The sequence below is a fragment of the Leopardus geoffroyi genome, chromosome B3, assembly GCF_018350155.1.
Source record: "Leopardus geoffroyi isolate Oge1 chromosome B3, O.geoffroyi_Oge1_pat1.0, whole genome shotgun sequence".
Taxonomy (NCBI): Eukaryota; Metazoa; Chordata; class Mammalia; order Carnivora; family Felidae; genus Leopardus; species Leopardus geoffroyi.
Window position 1 is genome coordinate 59,000,067 of NC_059337.1, and position 15,842 is coordinate 59,015,908.

The 15,842-nt window shown below is 44.9% G+C and overlaps 2 protein-coding genes across 3 annotated transcripts in view; both read left to right on the plus strand.

Annotated features, from left to right (window-relative positions):
* Positions 1 to 2,170: 2,170 nt before the first annotated feature.
* PATL2 (PAT1 homolog 2) lies at positions 2,171 to 12,810 on the plus strand. Its single transcript, XM_045450796.1, has 14 exons — positions 2,171 to 2,375; positions 3,021 to 3,101; positions 3,793 to 3,935; positions 4,456 to 4,524; positions 4,749 to 4,890; positions 6,175 to 6,295; positions 6,395 to 6,492; positions 6,705 to 6,758; positions 6,860 to 6,993; positions 7,136 to 7,295; positions 7,778 to 7,918; positions 8,988 to 9,085; positions 9,916 to 10,065; positions 12,702 to 12,810. The coding sequence occupies exons 1-14, from the start codon at positions 2,244 to 2,246 to the stop codon at positions 12,808 to 12,810; spliced, it is 1,632 nt and encodes a 543-aa protein (XP_045306752.1). The 5' UTR covers positions 2,171 to 2,243.
* Positions 12,798 to 15,842, plus strand: part of SPG11 (SPG11 vesicle trafficking associated, spatacsin) — an 86,702-nt gene continuing 83,657 nt past the window's right edge. Inside the window, exons 1-2 of one of the 2 annotated variants that reach the window (XM_045449891.1) lie at positions 12,798 to 13,087; positions 15,526 to 15,710. In XM_045449891.1, the coding sequence (XP_045305847.1) occupies positions 12,834 to 13,087; positions 15,526 to 15,710 (439 nt within the window). In that variant the 5' untranslated portion in view covers positions 12,798 to 12,833. The remainder of the gene's footprint in view (positions 13,088 to 15,525; positions 15,711 to 15,842) is intronic. The other variant, XM_045449892.1, reaches the window with a different exon arrangement.

The window sequence follows — 15,842 nt, forward strand, 5'->3', positions numbered from 1 at the left end:
ACACACACACACACACACACACACACACACAATGGAATATTACTCAGCGATCAAAAAGAAATCTTGCCATTTGCAATGGTGTCGATGGAGCTAGAATGCATTATGCTAAGCGAAATGTCAATCAGAGAGAGAAAAATAATATGTGATTTCACTCATATGTGCAATTTAAGTAACAAAACAAATGAACAGAGTGAGGGGGAAAAGAGAGAGGGAAACAACAAGAGACTCTTAATAATAGAGAACAAACCGAGGGTTGATGGAACAAGGTGGGTGAGGGATGGGTTAGATGTGTGATGGGTATTAAGGAGGGTACTTGTTGTGATGAGCACTGGTTGTTGTATGTAAGTGATGAATCACTGAATTCTACTCCTGAAATCAATATTGCACTGTATGTTAAGTAACTAAAATTTAGAAAACATAGTAAATACAGGATATGGGCACAGAACCCAGCTCACTCAGGTGTTAGATGAGGCTCAGGTGGGTCTTAGGTTTTTGCCTACCAGCTGTACTGATGTGCTCATTTTTGTTGTTGTCTTGTTTTCTTACTACTCCTGAGATTTTGAACCTGTTTTCCACTGGAGTAGCCAAGAAGATACAAGATTGTCTGGGTAACTCATGCAAATGGGTTTTAACGTTGAAGATCTGGCTTCTAAATTCACAGGGGTCCCTCATCAGTTAGAGCTAGGTGGCAGATTTTAACTCACAACACCCAGTGAAAGGCAAGCATCATCAGGTGCACTGTCAGGACCTACAAGTGCACTGCCCAAGCGCTGAGATCTTGGTTCCTGGCAAATCGCCTCAGGATCCCCCCAGGGCTTTCCAATCCAATTTTGATGAATCAAAACCCAGGGACTGAAGGGAACATAACCTCATAACGCTCCTATGAAGGGTGTGGAAAACAGGGATCCTTTTAACAAATACCTACTCCCAAACGTCAATCCCCATAAACTGCACTCACAAACTTGGTGGTTAAAAAATGGAATTTATGTCTCTTGCCATTTCAAGAGTTTTCTCTATTATTAGATTATATTCTCATACTTCTATCAAGGTGCAGTGGTTGGGGGGGATGCTGGCCCTTTAAGGGGGCAGCAAAGGAGGGGCTGGGACTCTTAAAGCCAGGGCAGCAAACAAGCCAGGCCTAGGCTGCCATGGCTAAACTAAGTGGAAAGAACAGCAACAGTCCAGTGGTGGGTGTCAACAACAAGGCAGCTGTGAGGCCTCCAGGCCAAGTGTGTATCTGTGTGGAAGTGCTTCTCCAATTCCAAACTCTGTCCCATTTCTGACCCTTTGCTCCCTGCAGCTGGACTGGTGAGGGCACAGCATGGGGCTTTAAAACAGTCTGAAAGCCCAGGGTCCTGCTTCAAGACGCTGGACCAATACTCCTCTGACAACCTTGCTAGGGGGAGATCATGGCTCTTTGAGGATGGATGCCATGACATCCTTACTGAGAAGGAGGGTGTCTCTGGGTTTCTTTCCTGTCTCAGGTTTACCTTCCAGAGGCGGATGGTGTTATCTTACCAGAGGAAACAGCCATGGCGGAAGTCTGCAAGCCTGCAAAGATGACATGTCTTGAAGGTATTGACAATTAGGCTGTGATATCTGGATGAAAAGGCTTGGGGTACAGAGACTTGATGGTCTGGTTCAGTGGATGGATATGGGCCTGGGTGTCCAGAATTACTGGCAGTAACTTCCAAACTCTTTGACTTGCTAGCTACATCACACTGGTGACTGAGGTCACTTTTCTGGGTCCTATTTGTGACCTCTGCTCCATTGTGAAATTATCAATAACAGCCTTGCAGGACTGCTCAACATTAAAAGGACACATACATGTAAGGCATCTGGTGCATAGTAGGCTTAAACTGCAGTGGGTCCTGGTAGCTGGAACTTGATTGGTTAAGGAGGCACTGAGGGCTGTTACGTGGGGGAAAGCAAGTGGAGAAACCTGGGGTAGTACTTAATGAGGCAATTGGAGAGATATGGAAAGCAAAAGTGGTTGGCACCTGTCAGGTTCCATTTGTGCTAGGGGAGTGGTTAGGAGCAGGTAACGAGGGGGAGACATTGTTTGAAGAGGGTGCTGGAGGTGACTTGTAAACAGAGGTGCTACTGAGAAGCAGTCTCTCTAGAAAAGACTCTTCACGCCTGAGTCCCCATCTACTCCCTCCTCAGGCCCCCACTTAAACCGAGGCCTGAGCAAGTGCTGTGGCTCCTTGGCTCCTGAGGAGGAGCCGGTATCTGCCTCCCAAATGGAAGATGAGGAGGAGGAGATGGATTTGGATCCAGATCTAACCCCAGACCCGGAGGAGGAGGAAGAGGAGGATGAGGAAGAGAGTGATCTCGGGGATCCAGCTGTCCTCAATGCTGTCCACAGCACCCAGGTACCAGGACAGGAGGGGGTGGGGTAACTGTTGTCCTGAACCATCTGCGGCTTACAGACTGTTGCTAAATATCCTTCTCCTCACTCCTTTCTAGTTCCTCGCTTTAATCATTTGGCCATGACTACATGACCTCCACACCTTTCTAAGATAAGTTCTGGGTTAACACTTTCTATTTTAGGCTTGAACCTGAGTAGAGACACTCTCCTTCCTTCTTCCTATTTCCCACTTAGTTTCTGATGCTGTCTTCACCTTAAAAACCAGGTCCTAGAAGGGTTGTCCATAGCCCATAGGTGCTCGTCCAGCTCCTGGTGCTGAAGGTGAGTTTTCTTTGACCCTAGGCCCCATGTCTCAGCAGTTCATTCCTGGTATTTATTCCCCTGGATTCCCACAACCAGTGGAGAGAGACCAGGGTTCCCAAACAGAAATGAAATCACTCAGATTCTCCCTCAACTCACTTCTGAGATACCAGTCTTGCCTCCCCTCAAAAGAAGCAGAGAGGTCCTGATCCAGTTGATTTTGATTACAATTGAGGGCCAGGCTTCCACTTCTTGCATATTGGAAGTGGTTGGCCTTCCCACACCCCAAACCCAGTGGATGCTGATGACCACATGGCTCTTTCAAGCCTCAGTCTTCCTCCCATTCTAGAGAGGTCTTCTCAACTCCCCTGGAATCGAGGCCTCTGGTGTGTTGGGGATGTCACCTGCTTCCTTGCACTTTCTGTGGCAGGTGAGTCACTTCATTATCCATCCTGTGAGAAAGTAATGGTGTGTGGAGAAGGAGCATGTGGAGTGTACCTTAGTCTGTTCTTGACCTTGCTCTGGAAATGGAGCACCCCAAGTGAGGTGCAGGTATGGGAGGCAGGAGATACCTATAGTCTAGGGAAGGTTGGTAAATGGTAGAGGTGGTCAGGGGACAACTGGCCATCCAAGTGAAAAAGACAAACTAGAGCCATCCTTTCACCTCCCAATGTTTCAGCAGATGAGCAGCATTGAGCTTAGGGCTGGAAAGAGCACCTGCCCTTAGGTTAACTGTGTAATGAGAACATGGCATGGGGTAGAGGAATTGCAGGAAAGCCTACAGGGAGAATAAGAAGACAATTGCAGCTCTGGGGAGGAGGAGTCCAAAAAGAGGCAAAGAAGCATTGCCCCAGTAGCTGAAGGTACAAGAGTCTGAGGGAAGACCATCACAGAGAGGAGAGACCGAGACCGGTCATGACTCACCAGACAGGAAAAGCGCATGCCCCCACACTGTCAGGGACTAAGGAGCTGCTCCCTAGGAGGTGACCAACTCTGTTGGGTGAGGTTCTTATGGGAGAAAAGGCAGGTGACAATATAAAGGTGGGAAAGGCATGTGGCAGCAAGAGCAGCATTTGTTGCTGAAGATGCCCTTTTCCCAGACCTCCAAATTCCTCTCTCAGACGCTGGACTACCTCTCTCCTGTTCCTTTCCGGACTACCTTTTCCAGTGCCAGTTCTCCAGCACGACACTTTGGACCTCGGCTTCTCCTACCAGACCCAACTCTCTTCTGCAGCCCACCAACCTCATGGCCCCCTAGTTTCAGGTACTGGCTCAGTGAGCTGGGCATCCCAGTGTCTCCCACAGGCTGAACTCTTGTCCAGAGGGTTTAGAAAGTAGTGGTTTGAGGAGGGGTGGAGCCACTCCACCAACTGCCACAGAAAAACACCTACAGAAACTTAGTAAGAGAAGTGTGTGGTAGGGTCCAGTTATTTTCCTCTCACAGATGAGGAAATAGAGGCCCAGAAGGACTAAAAACTTACTTGAGGTTAGCTGGCATGGCAGAACTCAAGTTAGGACAGAACTCCCAACAACCAGGCCAAGTCGTTTTCTCTTCTGTCAAGATTCCCGCAGCCAAATTGCAGGAAAATGTATCTTGGAGGGGAAAGTGAGCCCTGCTGAGCTAGGGTTGTGGTGTTTTGTGTGGCTGACTTTGGGGGAGGCACATGAACAGATGGAGCTGCTTTAGATGTCCAACTGAGGTTACCAGAGGCTAATTGAATGGGAGGGCAGGGAGCTAAGTGCTTTCTTTCACCCAGCCCAAGTTTCTTTCTAAGTCTTCCTAGTCATCTGACCCAGCTCCACCCTCAGCACCAACGGATCTTGCAGCTGCAGCAACATAGTCGAACACCAAGGTAAAGCCTGGATGGGCAGCGGGGTTGAGGGCAGTATTCCGAGTATTCCTATGTGATTGGGCATTTCTCCAAAGCCCCTACACAAATAACACTCTCCCAGTGTTGCCCACCTATGCACTCTGTTCCATCCTGCCCAGATGGCTCCACTCCCTGCTTAACTCTCCTTGGGACATTCACTGTGCAGAGGTGGGAAGGTCTAAAGGAATGTTCCTTCTGGCTTAAAGTCCCCCAGCCAAGAAGCCTTGGTCTCAGCAGCCAGACCCTTATGTTAACCTCATGACCCGAAAAGAGAAAGACTGGGTGATAAAAGTACAGATGGTTCAGCTGCAGAGTGAGAACCCCTGCCTGGATGACTATTACTACCAGGTGAGCCCCAGGTGCTCTTCTCCGCCTCTGACCTTGGCGTCAAATGGACCTGGACTCCATCAGCCTTCTTGGATCATTTTTCCAGCTTTTAGAGGCCATGTCCAGTCAGGTGGGAGAGACCATCCCTACAGGATAGGGGCCATATTTCTAAAGCTGACATCCCAAGATCGTTATCCTCTATTCTCCTACACTTCAGACAAATGGGATTATTTACAATTCCCCAAACATTGACATTTTGTCTTCATCCTTTGCCAAGAATTTCCCCTACTCAGCCTTGAAATAAGAACTTTTCTGCCTTTGTACACTTTTGTGGATCTTAGAAATGTCTTGTTATAAACCTTCACCTACTTTGTGCTTTTTTAGATATGATACATGAATCTCCTAAATAGTGGGATTCAATTTGTTGAACTGAATAAATGCCAGCAGAAATTTTCACTCCTTACCCTCTGTTCCCTATCTCCCTTTTATTTATGAGGCAGGTCTTACCTACTGATTTTGGATGTTGTCTAAGCTGTGTTTCACTTTCTTGTCAACTTCTGTGAGCCCTCTACCAAGTTTCCGACCCTTAACCTCTTCCTATTTAGACTAATTTCTTTCTTCCTTTCCACCATGCTTCAAAAACTCTTCTTTCTGCCCAGATCACTGAAAGCAAAATATTTTTATACTCTTGCCTTTTTTTGGCACTGCTCCTAAGTGAAAGAACTTTATTTAAATCCTTGTTTGACTCACAGTCAGTGGCTTTATTTAGCTTGGGATTTTACAGATTTCTTTGAGAAGATACTAGAGCTGCTGGGCCATTCCTCAGAAGCATAAAACTGGCCTAGAGTGCTATTGGCTACTGGCCAGTTGACAATAGTGCCATCTCTGTACTGCAAGCTCCTCATGGTTCTTCATGCCATCAGATAACTGTAATTTGGGAAAGCACAGGTACAATCACAAAACTAAACAGGGGTTGGGGGCGGAAGATGTGTGCAATGTGTATACTGGGAATGAGGAATGAAAGAAGGTTGCAGATGTTGGGACAGGTTTGCTTCCTGGATTTCCACCTTGCTCTCTGCCTTTTCATCAGATCTGGTGGTGGTATCTAGCTCCTCAAGTCCTTAGTACGGAGACCCCAATACAGGTGGCATGATGCCCAACTCAAGATGTCGGCAGAAAGGCCTAAAGTGCCAAGATCATTTCTGAAATGAATGCTGTAGGAAAGGATGTATTAAGAGGTTGCATTTAAGAACCTTAATTCTAAGTTGAGATGAGGATACATTTTTCTATTCCATGGACTCTCAGGAATATTATCAGAAACTAGAAAAGAAGCAGACAGAGGAAGAACTACTTGGGCGAAGGACCAAGGTTGAATCCCTCAAGCTGGTAACACCTTACATTCAGAAGGCGGAGGCTTATGAGTCAGGTGGGACCAGGGCTGACGTGGTGGGTTGGGATAGACATCTGGATGAACAGAGGGTGGAAAGGGGAAGGGAATGTGTTTTTTTGACTCCTTTTTGTGCAGTGGTTCGAATCGAGGGTTCCCTGGGCCAGGTAGCTGTATCAACATGTTTTAGCCCTCGTCGAGCTATTGATGCTGTACCCCATGGATCTCAAGAGCAGGTAGAAGTGTTAACTCTCCAGAACCCTTTTTGTCTCCCCTGTTTTGGAGAAAGGACTGGGGCATTGTCATGCTTGAGATCAGATTGTGACCTAAGAGTGATAAAGAAGTGTGGTCAGACTTTGTGTTAGCCTTTCTGGCTCAATTTGTAGCTCGCTTGAGGCCTGGGCTGCTGCTATGGAGGTGTGGCTGATGGCCTGGGACTCTCTCCTAGGAGATGGTAGCTGCAAGCAGTCAGAGGCTTCAGGTGTTGTCCCGGATTGAGAAGGTGAGCTATCAAGTCCTTAGGGATGAGTTCCTAATTGACCATTGAGAATGGAATATTGCTCATATTGACCTCTTCCTCTTTTCCCACCCTCAAATTGCCAGATGTTCATTCAGTTACTGGAGCTAGAACAGGGCCAGAAGGATGGGCCTCAACAGCCCTGCTACTCCCAACACCAGGGCAACCAGGTTGAGAAGCTCTTCCAGGCCTTAAAGACCCAGGAGCAGAATAATCTGGAGTGAGTGTGGGAGGGTCACACCTCCAGCCCAGGAAGGGCAAGATGAGCAAAGACACTGACTTTGCTTTTGCCCCTCGTTTCTGGCATGTAGCCAGAGCCCTCTATACAGAGCCCTGAAAATGTTCTCCTTTCTCACATGTAGGGAGGCAGCAGATGGCTTCCTGCAGGTGCTCTCCGTGAGGAAGGGGAAAGCTCTGGTGGCAAGGCTGCTCCCTTTCCTGCCCCAGGATCAAGCTGTTAGCATTCTTCTAGCTATCACCCACCATTTGCCCCTCCTAGTCAGATGGGATGTTGCCGATCAGGTATTGTGGCACTGTGAAGAGGATACTTTTGTGGATGGGTGAGGGATACTTCCACTTCATCCTCTGTCCCCCACCCCCAGAGATGCTGGAGAAAGTGCTGGGCAGGGGGAGGTCAACCTGACACCCTCAGGTGGGTGAGTTCCAGAACAAACTACTATAGGAACAACTGATGAACTTTAGGTACAATAAACAAAGTACAGGCATGTGTTGGCACAGGTGTGAGTGTGCTGTGGAGGTTTGAGAAGATAAGGACTCCCTGAGAAGTGCGAGCCCCATGTCCAACTTTCTTAGGGAAGGCATCCTAAATAAGTGGGTATTGAAGGACCAGTATTCAGGTTGGAGAGACATGAATAATGATAGGCTGGGGAAGTAACCTGACCAGGAAAGTGCCAAAAGCAGGTCAGCAAGAAAAGGGGGTAGAGGAAAAGTAGGAGGAGGTGAAGTTGTAGTGAAATCTGAGAGAGGCACTTACCTTCTTGCAGGCCCTACAAATGTTATTCAAACCTCTGGGCAAATGTATCAGTTACTTGACCTTCCATGAACTCCTCCAAGGACTTCAGGGGCTAATGCTGTTTCCGCCTGGCTCCTCAGAGCGACCAGTCACTGTGATCCTTCAGAACCAGGTAACACAGGGTGGAGGCTTTTCTCTTGCCACAGATGGCTTTCAGGTGCTATCACAGGCAAGGAATAAGCAAGGGAGTGCTAACTTTGCATCTTCGCTGCAGTGCTCCTCCATACCTAGTAAGCACTAGGATCACCTGGAGAACTCACAGAACACCAGTTCCTTGGTCTCACCCCTAGAGAGTCTCATTTAGTAGACTTGGAGTGTGGCCCATGTATTTGTTTTTCTAACAAGTTCCCTGATGGTGCTGAGGTGGACCTCTAGAGCAGAGGTCACCAAACTTTTTTTGTTTGTTTTTGTCTTTAATTTTTTTTTACATTTATTCATTTTTGAGAGTGAGACAGAGCATAAGCGGGGGGAGGGGCAGAGAGAGAGGGAGACACAGAATCCGAAGCAGGCTCCAGGCTCTGAGCTGTCAGCACAGGGCCCAACGCGGGGCTCGAACTCATGGACCCTGAGATCATGACCTGAGCTGAAGTCGGACGCTTAACCGACTGAGACTCCCAGGCGCCCCGTCACCAAACTTTATTATCTCTTTTAGTAAAAAGCTCTGAATCATGTCCCCCATGTGCTTGTCTATAGGTCCTACACATGTGAAACTATGCTAAGTACATACCTTTATTATGTAAATAGAAAGAGAAAAACTTAAGTGAAGACTCTAGATGTGAAAGTTCTGATACCTTCTAATTACCCCAATGGTATATCTTGTGAACCCCTCTCTGAAGATCTTTGCCTAAAGTAATGCTTCATTCAGTGGGGTCCACAAACTACCTGCATCAGATTCCTGGATCTATTCCTGATGTATAGACTCTGACTCCTGAGAGTAGAACCCACAAGTGTGCATTTAATCAACTCTCCACAAGGATCTTCTGGAAACTTGAAAGCAGTGATTTCCTTCTAAAGGTCTGAGAGTTCTTTGGCCAGCCATTGTAAAACCTGACCATTTTACAAGTGTTGTACTCTATTTTTACATGTGAACCTTCCCTTTTAATTGGGAACGTGGCAGAGCCAGGAAAGCACTGCTTGCCTATGGTGAACTCCTCTTACCTTGGATATTCTATCACTTGCAGTTTGGAATTTCTTTGCTCTATGCCTTGCTGAGTCATGGGGAGCAGCTGGTATCCCTGGAGTCTTCTCTTAAGGAGTCAAATAGTGATAATTCAGCTTGGTAAGATCTTATGGCCTTGTAAATACTATGTCAGTACCCCTGGGATGTATAGGCTGAGTCAGATGAGATATTTCCTGAGTGGTATATTCTAGTATTGGGAAGGAAGTCGTATAGAGAAGGGAAGTTGTATAAAGACAGAGACAGAGCATGAGCATGTGAGGGGCAGGGAGAGGGTGGGTGGGCAGGGGGGTGGGGGGTACACAGAATCTGAAGCAGGCTCCAGGCTGTCAACACAGAGCCTGACGCAGGGCTCAAACCCACAAACCATGAGATCATGACCTGTGCTGACGTCAGACGCTTAACCAACTGAGTCACCCAGGCACAACCTCCCCCACATTTTTTCAATGTTTATATACTTGAGACAAGCAGAATATGAGTGGGGGTGGGGCAGAGAGAGAGGGAGACAAAGAATCTGAAGCAGGCTCCGGGATCTGAGCGGTCAGCCCACGTGGGGCTCAAACTCATAACCAGCGAGATCATGACCTGAGCTGAAGTTGGACACTTAACCAACTGAGCCACCCAGGTGCTTTTTTTTGTTTTTTCTTTTTTTTTTAAATATTTATATTGCTCACGCGTGAGCATGAGCAGGGGAGGGGCAGAGCAACTGAGAATCTGAAGCAAGGAACTTCAGAGTTCTTAATATAAGAAGGAGCATATGTAAAGCACTAAGCATTGTTTGGGACATAGAAACTCTGCAAATGTTCCCTTAATTGCTACAAGCACAAAGGCTGATAGTGGTGGTGGAAAAATAACTAGGAACCTTGGCCCTGAGTTCTGTTTACTACATAAATACAAAGACTCTGAGGTTTTCTGTCTTTTCTCCTCTCCAGGACAGACATGGTGGTTCTGATTGCCTGGGAGATCGCCCATATGCCGACAGCCTCTCTGGCAGAACCCTTAGCCTTCCCCAGCAACCTTCTTCCTCTGTTTTGTCACCATGTGGACAAACAACTGGTACAGCAGCTAGGGGAGAGGATGGAGTAAGTGATGGCAGAAACAAGGTCCTAGCCCCTTGTTCAAGCCCAGTCTAGGTTCTGTCACTTAGTTCTTCTTTTAAGCTAAGAATATGAAGGATACCTTGTTTTTAGAAGTTTTTCCAGATACCAGCATTTACTGAGTAACCAGTTGGTCCATATTAGGGCTGTGAGGCCTATTTCTTCAGTCAGACTTTTTAATTTATTCCCAGATCGCTTTCCTCACTTATTATGCTAAACTACTTAAGGGCAAGGATGAATAGAAGCTGAATGGTTAATTGAAGAAATATTTGAGGTACAACTACTCTAAGATAAAAGCATGAACAACATGAAAGGTCACTTGTGTCCTCAGAATTTACCATCTGCTGGAAGGAGTCAGATACTAATCAAATCACACAAATATTTTAGAAAATATAATTGTTTACAGTTAACATCTGTTCTCTTTGTAGGCTTGCTTGGATCTATTGATCCAGTTGTTCTGGAACATGTACATGTAGGAAAAGTTTAATCATCAGACACTAGCTATATGAGCTATGTCTTCAGAGATCCAGAGAGTCCAAGGACATTTCTTATGCCTTGATATATTGAAAGACCCCAACCAAAACATTTTCTTACGCTTGCATTAAAAACCTGTGTGATATGCCTAAAATGGCATGACATAAGGTATAATTAAAGAGCTAAAAGAATGATGTGTTCAAACTTGTTATAAGTTAGGAGATGCAACTTGTGAATGCCCTAAGAAAGTCCTTAATAAAAGGGACAAGGTCTTGTTATGTCTAACAAAAGTATGACCTGGAAATTTCTTTACTGTTTCCATTTTTTTTTCCTGGTGTATTTATTTACTTTGAGAGAAAACAGGGAAGGGGTAGAGAAAGAGAGAGGGAGAGAAAGAATCCCAAGCAGGCTCCAGTGGGGAGCCTGATGTGGGGTGAGAACTCAAAGTGTGAGGTCATGACCTGAACAGAATTCAAGAGTCATGACACTTACCTGACTGAGCCAAACAGGTGCCCCCACTACTGCCATTTTGTATAAAGAGAAAGTAGCCCTCTTTAAGCCAATAGGATTGAATATAAATATCTCCCTTGGGGTATGAAATGTTTGTTGATGAATACATGACCTTGTTTGTCAAGTTAAATTCATCACTGGAATCCCTTTTTTGAACCAGGCACATGTTAGGTGGTAGGGTAACAGCAGTGAAAACTCCCTGCTCTTCTGAAGGTTACATTCTGGTTAGTCGGGCTGATGCAAAACATCAAGTTGTGATCAATACCTTGGTGTGTCAGGAGTGACTGCAGTGTAACGGTCCAGGAAGGACTGTCAACAGTGGTTATAATTAAGTAGAAGGGAAAGTATTCCACACAGAGGAACTACTGAGCACAAAGCTGCCAAGTGAGAATGAATTTAATGTGTTTCAGAAAAAGAAGGAAAAGTATGGCTAAAGTACACAGAGAAGGTGGGAGGGTGATGAGGTTGGAGAGAGGTTAGGCAAAGTATAGATTTATAAGCCATGGCTTAAATATTGGAATTTTAACTAATGGGAAGTCCAAATTTTAAACTGGAAAGTGATGTGACTTGATTTTTAGGTCACTCTGGCCTGCTTATTGTTAGAGGAAGAAGGGAGAAAGCAGAGAAAAATGTTCAGAGGTTTCTTCCATCAGTTCAAGCAAAACTTGAAGAGCAGGGGCAGAGAAAGCAGAGAAGAAATTTGGAGTAGGTCTTGGAAGTAAGAGTTGGCAGACATTGCTGATAGGCTTGATAACCGTGGTTACTTGGATGACTTCAAGTAAAGTGAATGGTGGGTGCCCCATACTGAAGTGGGGGAAAAAAACAAGGAAAATAGGGCTTGAGGAGGATGGTTAAGAAGAGTCAACTAAGAATTTTCTTAAGGGGATATAAAAACGACAGCAGGTAGTGGTCTGTGTACATTAAGGGAGGATTTCCTTTGAGAATATCATGTGGACTTGGTATAATGTCAAACACCCCAATAAAGGGGGAGAAAGCAATGCAGAAGAAAAAAATTTACAGACTCAAAGTCTTAGAACAAGAAGGATATGAGAAGGATGTGAATCAAAGCACAAACGGAGGAGTTGGCCTTTGGTTACCTGTGTGTGAACGTGTTAAAATAGTGATGTTTATTAGACCTTCCCAAATTCCTATTACACACCTCTTCTTTCTTCACCCTCTCTGTTCCGCTCCAGCTCTGAAGATCTTTCATCATACTTCCTTGATAAAAGACTAGTAATGATACAGAAACTCTACCACCACCCCACCTTTACTACCCTATTTCTTTGCCCTTTACAATGGATATTATTTGACTTCAACATTCGGGTCAACTCCCTAACAACAAAGCAGTCCACATTACCAAACACGTGATACCACCCAGGTCCTGTAAGCGAAAATAACAGTAGGATAGTAAAAGCAAAGGAGAGAGAGAGGCAGAGAGAGGCAGAAACCGGGTTCCAACAGATGGAAAGCATTTAGAGTAAAAATACAGAGGGTAATGCCCCAGAGTGAGAAAAGTTGCTGCAGCCTGCCTTAAGCCGCTAAATGTGGTCCTTAATTCTTTCAGGGTAGTTAAGCAAACAAGCTTGAGGAAAAGGCAGATGCAGTTTTGTGGGACAGGTTGATGCCGGCCTCCACAGGCGAGAAATGCAATCAGCCAAGACAGCTCAGCTGTCTATGCCGGAGTCACGAGACAGCAAGCGAGGCGGCTACACTGCGCATGCCCAGGACGCAGATCGGCTCAGGTGACCGGAAGAAATGGCCGGACCAAAATGGCTGCAGAAGAAGCAGCCGGCAGGGCTGCCCACTGGGGCAGTTGCAACTCTAAAGCCACGGAGCGGGTTCTACCTATGTTGTTGGTGCCAGTCCCAGCGGAGGCAACACGGCGGCTGGGATCCCGGGCACAGTTGCACAGAGAGCAGGAGGTTCTGGGGAGCCTAACAGCTGCAGGCAGCCTGCAAGTGCTTTCCTTGGCGCCGAGCGGCCGGAGTGGGGGTGCTTGCTGCCTCAATGGTCCCTTTCGGCAGTAAGTGCTGCGGGAAGGCTGGGCAGTGTGGGAGGAGTCCGGAGCCTTAGTTCGGCTGGCCCCAGTGCTCCCCTCCGGGTGTGGGGGTAGCGGGGAGAGGAGTGATAAACACCTGAGAGGTGATCTAGGTGCCCTCTTAGAAGCTTTTTCTCGCTTTGCAGCCCCACCCTCCCTTCCCATGTGAGGGGCGGGGAGGGATAGGGGGTGGGAACAGAGAAGGTATTCAGCTCCTTTGCTGGCCGCTGGGAACCTGGAGTGGGTCCCAGCTCGGGCGCTGATAAATTCAGCATAGGTTGATTAATCGTTACTGTGCTGTGTACCGTGCCCATTTTCTTTCAGTTAAATCCCTTAAAGATACCAGTTGGGGACAGTCTCTAATTTGAATCATCTTGATACCTTTTTCTTGTGCATGAAACAGCGACTTCCTTCACACATGGACCCTTCCCCCCGCCTGCCTCCCTTCTTCAAGGATAGAGCCTCGTTTGCCCACTCATTTATTGCTTAACAAATAATTATTACACGCTTACTGTTATATAGGAGCAGTGCCCCAGAAGTTGAACAAAATAGCAAAGGTTGCGTGATTTGGGAAGACCGAAACAAAACAAAACAAAACACCTAGTTATAATCCTGTACTAACTTTCCACTTGTGTAACTCTCCGGCCAGGAGATAGAGTTTATGTCATTAAGTTTGTCCTCTGAGTCTTTGGGCTTTTTTTTTTTTTTTTTACCCTTAAGTTTTATTTAAGTGATCTCTACACTCAGCATAGGGCTGGAACTCACAACCCAAGGTCAAAAATCGTATGTTTTCTGACTGAACCAGCCAGGCACTCCTGGGCTCTTTTTAATAACAGAAAACATTTTGGAAACGATCTCCTCTTTAAAACTTAATGTAGTCAAGAGGTGTCTTGTCTTGGAATCTCCAGGTTCTGTAACAGTGCCTGACAGTAGATATGCGTTTGTTAAACAAGCAACTGGTTTACTCGGTTTGGTATTTGTATTTTTTACTCCTGATCTCTAGCTGATAGGAAGAATAATCTCTCCATAACGGAAGTTAGTTTATTCAACTGCGTTAAGTACCTATGGTCACAGTCCCCTAAAGAAAGAAATGAGAGAAAAGCAGAACTCTTTAGGTGTTTGAGACTTAACAGAAGATAAGACATGTACACATGAAATGAAGGCATTTGTAAACTGCATGAAATTACTAGAAGGAAGAAGGATTAAGAGGGATTTATTTTTTATTTGAATTGAATTTTAATTCAAGTACTTCATAGGGTAGAAAATAAGGATAAATCTATAGTATTCAGGGCTTACTTATCTCAAAGTGTATATGGTCCTTTTTATATGTTGAAATCACTGTACATTCTATAGTTATTTTTATTTAACATTTCTTGTCTTTTCATGTGACAGTATAGTCCATATGCTACTGATGTTAATGGTGTTACTGTATTCTTCCTTCTAAATATATCTTAATATTTTTTATATTTGACCATTCCTATTGTTTTCCATATTTTCAGTGTAAACAGTCAGGAATTGAGTGTTCCTGAAAAATCATCAGTCCAGGTATAAAGATAGAAATATAAAATGTGTCAATATTTCTGATTTTTTTTTCTAAGAAATAAAATTTACTTCTGTATATAAAAAAGATTTTTTTTGAATGATAAAGCTTTATCAGCATGGTAGCCTCCTGCCATTCCATTGTTTTTACAATTGGGTCCTTTTATTTTTTTAATTTAGTTTGAAGCTGTCGCATCATTCATTATTCTCTTTCCATCATTACACTGCTGTAAAACTTCTGTAACTGTGCTCTCTAGCATGGTAGCCATTAGCTACATGTGACTTAGTGAATTTTAAAAATTTCCTCAGTTGCACTATTCACATTTCAATTGTTCAGTAGTCACATGTGGCTGTTAGCTACTGTATTGGACAGTGCAGATATATAGAATAGTTCTGACCAACAGAATGGAAAGTTCTCTTTGTCAGGGCTATTCTATAATATACCATCTTCAAGTCTTCATAGTCTATAAATACTAACAGTCACTTTTTACGTCATCAAAAACATTTAAGTTAGCAAAACCTACTTTGTTAAGTTTGAGCATCACCTCTTATAAAAAATATACATATTTGGTTGCTGAAACTTATCCTTGTGACTGTTCCTTTAAACATTTCATCAGACAAGATTTAGGAAGATAATTCATCATTTATTGCTCCATGTCCCCTTTCACCAGTCACTTGTATATTGTTAGCCTGAAGGGGGCTCAGGTAGAAGAGGGGCAAAGTCCCAGAGCAATTTACATTCCCTTTAAAGCCAGTATAGGACTAATGCTACTACTCCATGAATTAAAGAATTGTTCTTTACTCATTCTGCCCTTCTACCCTCACCATTGTGGGTAAATATTACTGTGGATAATAGAATATAATAATCTATGCTTTTTCCTTAGCTTTGTATGGGACGAGTCTCATAAGAGCAGCTCACCAACAGACAAGCCCAAACTGCTTGCTCTTAGTGAGAATTATGAACTGTTTATCTATGAATTTAATTTGAAAGATGGAAGATGCGATGCAACCATTTTGTATAGCTGTAGTGAGGAGACATTGCAAAAGCTCATTGAAGATCAAAATATCAGTAAGTATTTACAGGTGGTCAGTCTGTGACATCACTGTGAAATCTTATATATTCCAGGAAAACTTCGTATAGAGATGAAATCAGGGAGGGAGATTTGCCTTGTTAAGTACAGTAGCCACTACCCACATGAGG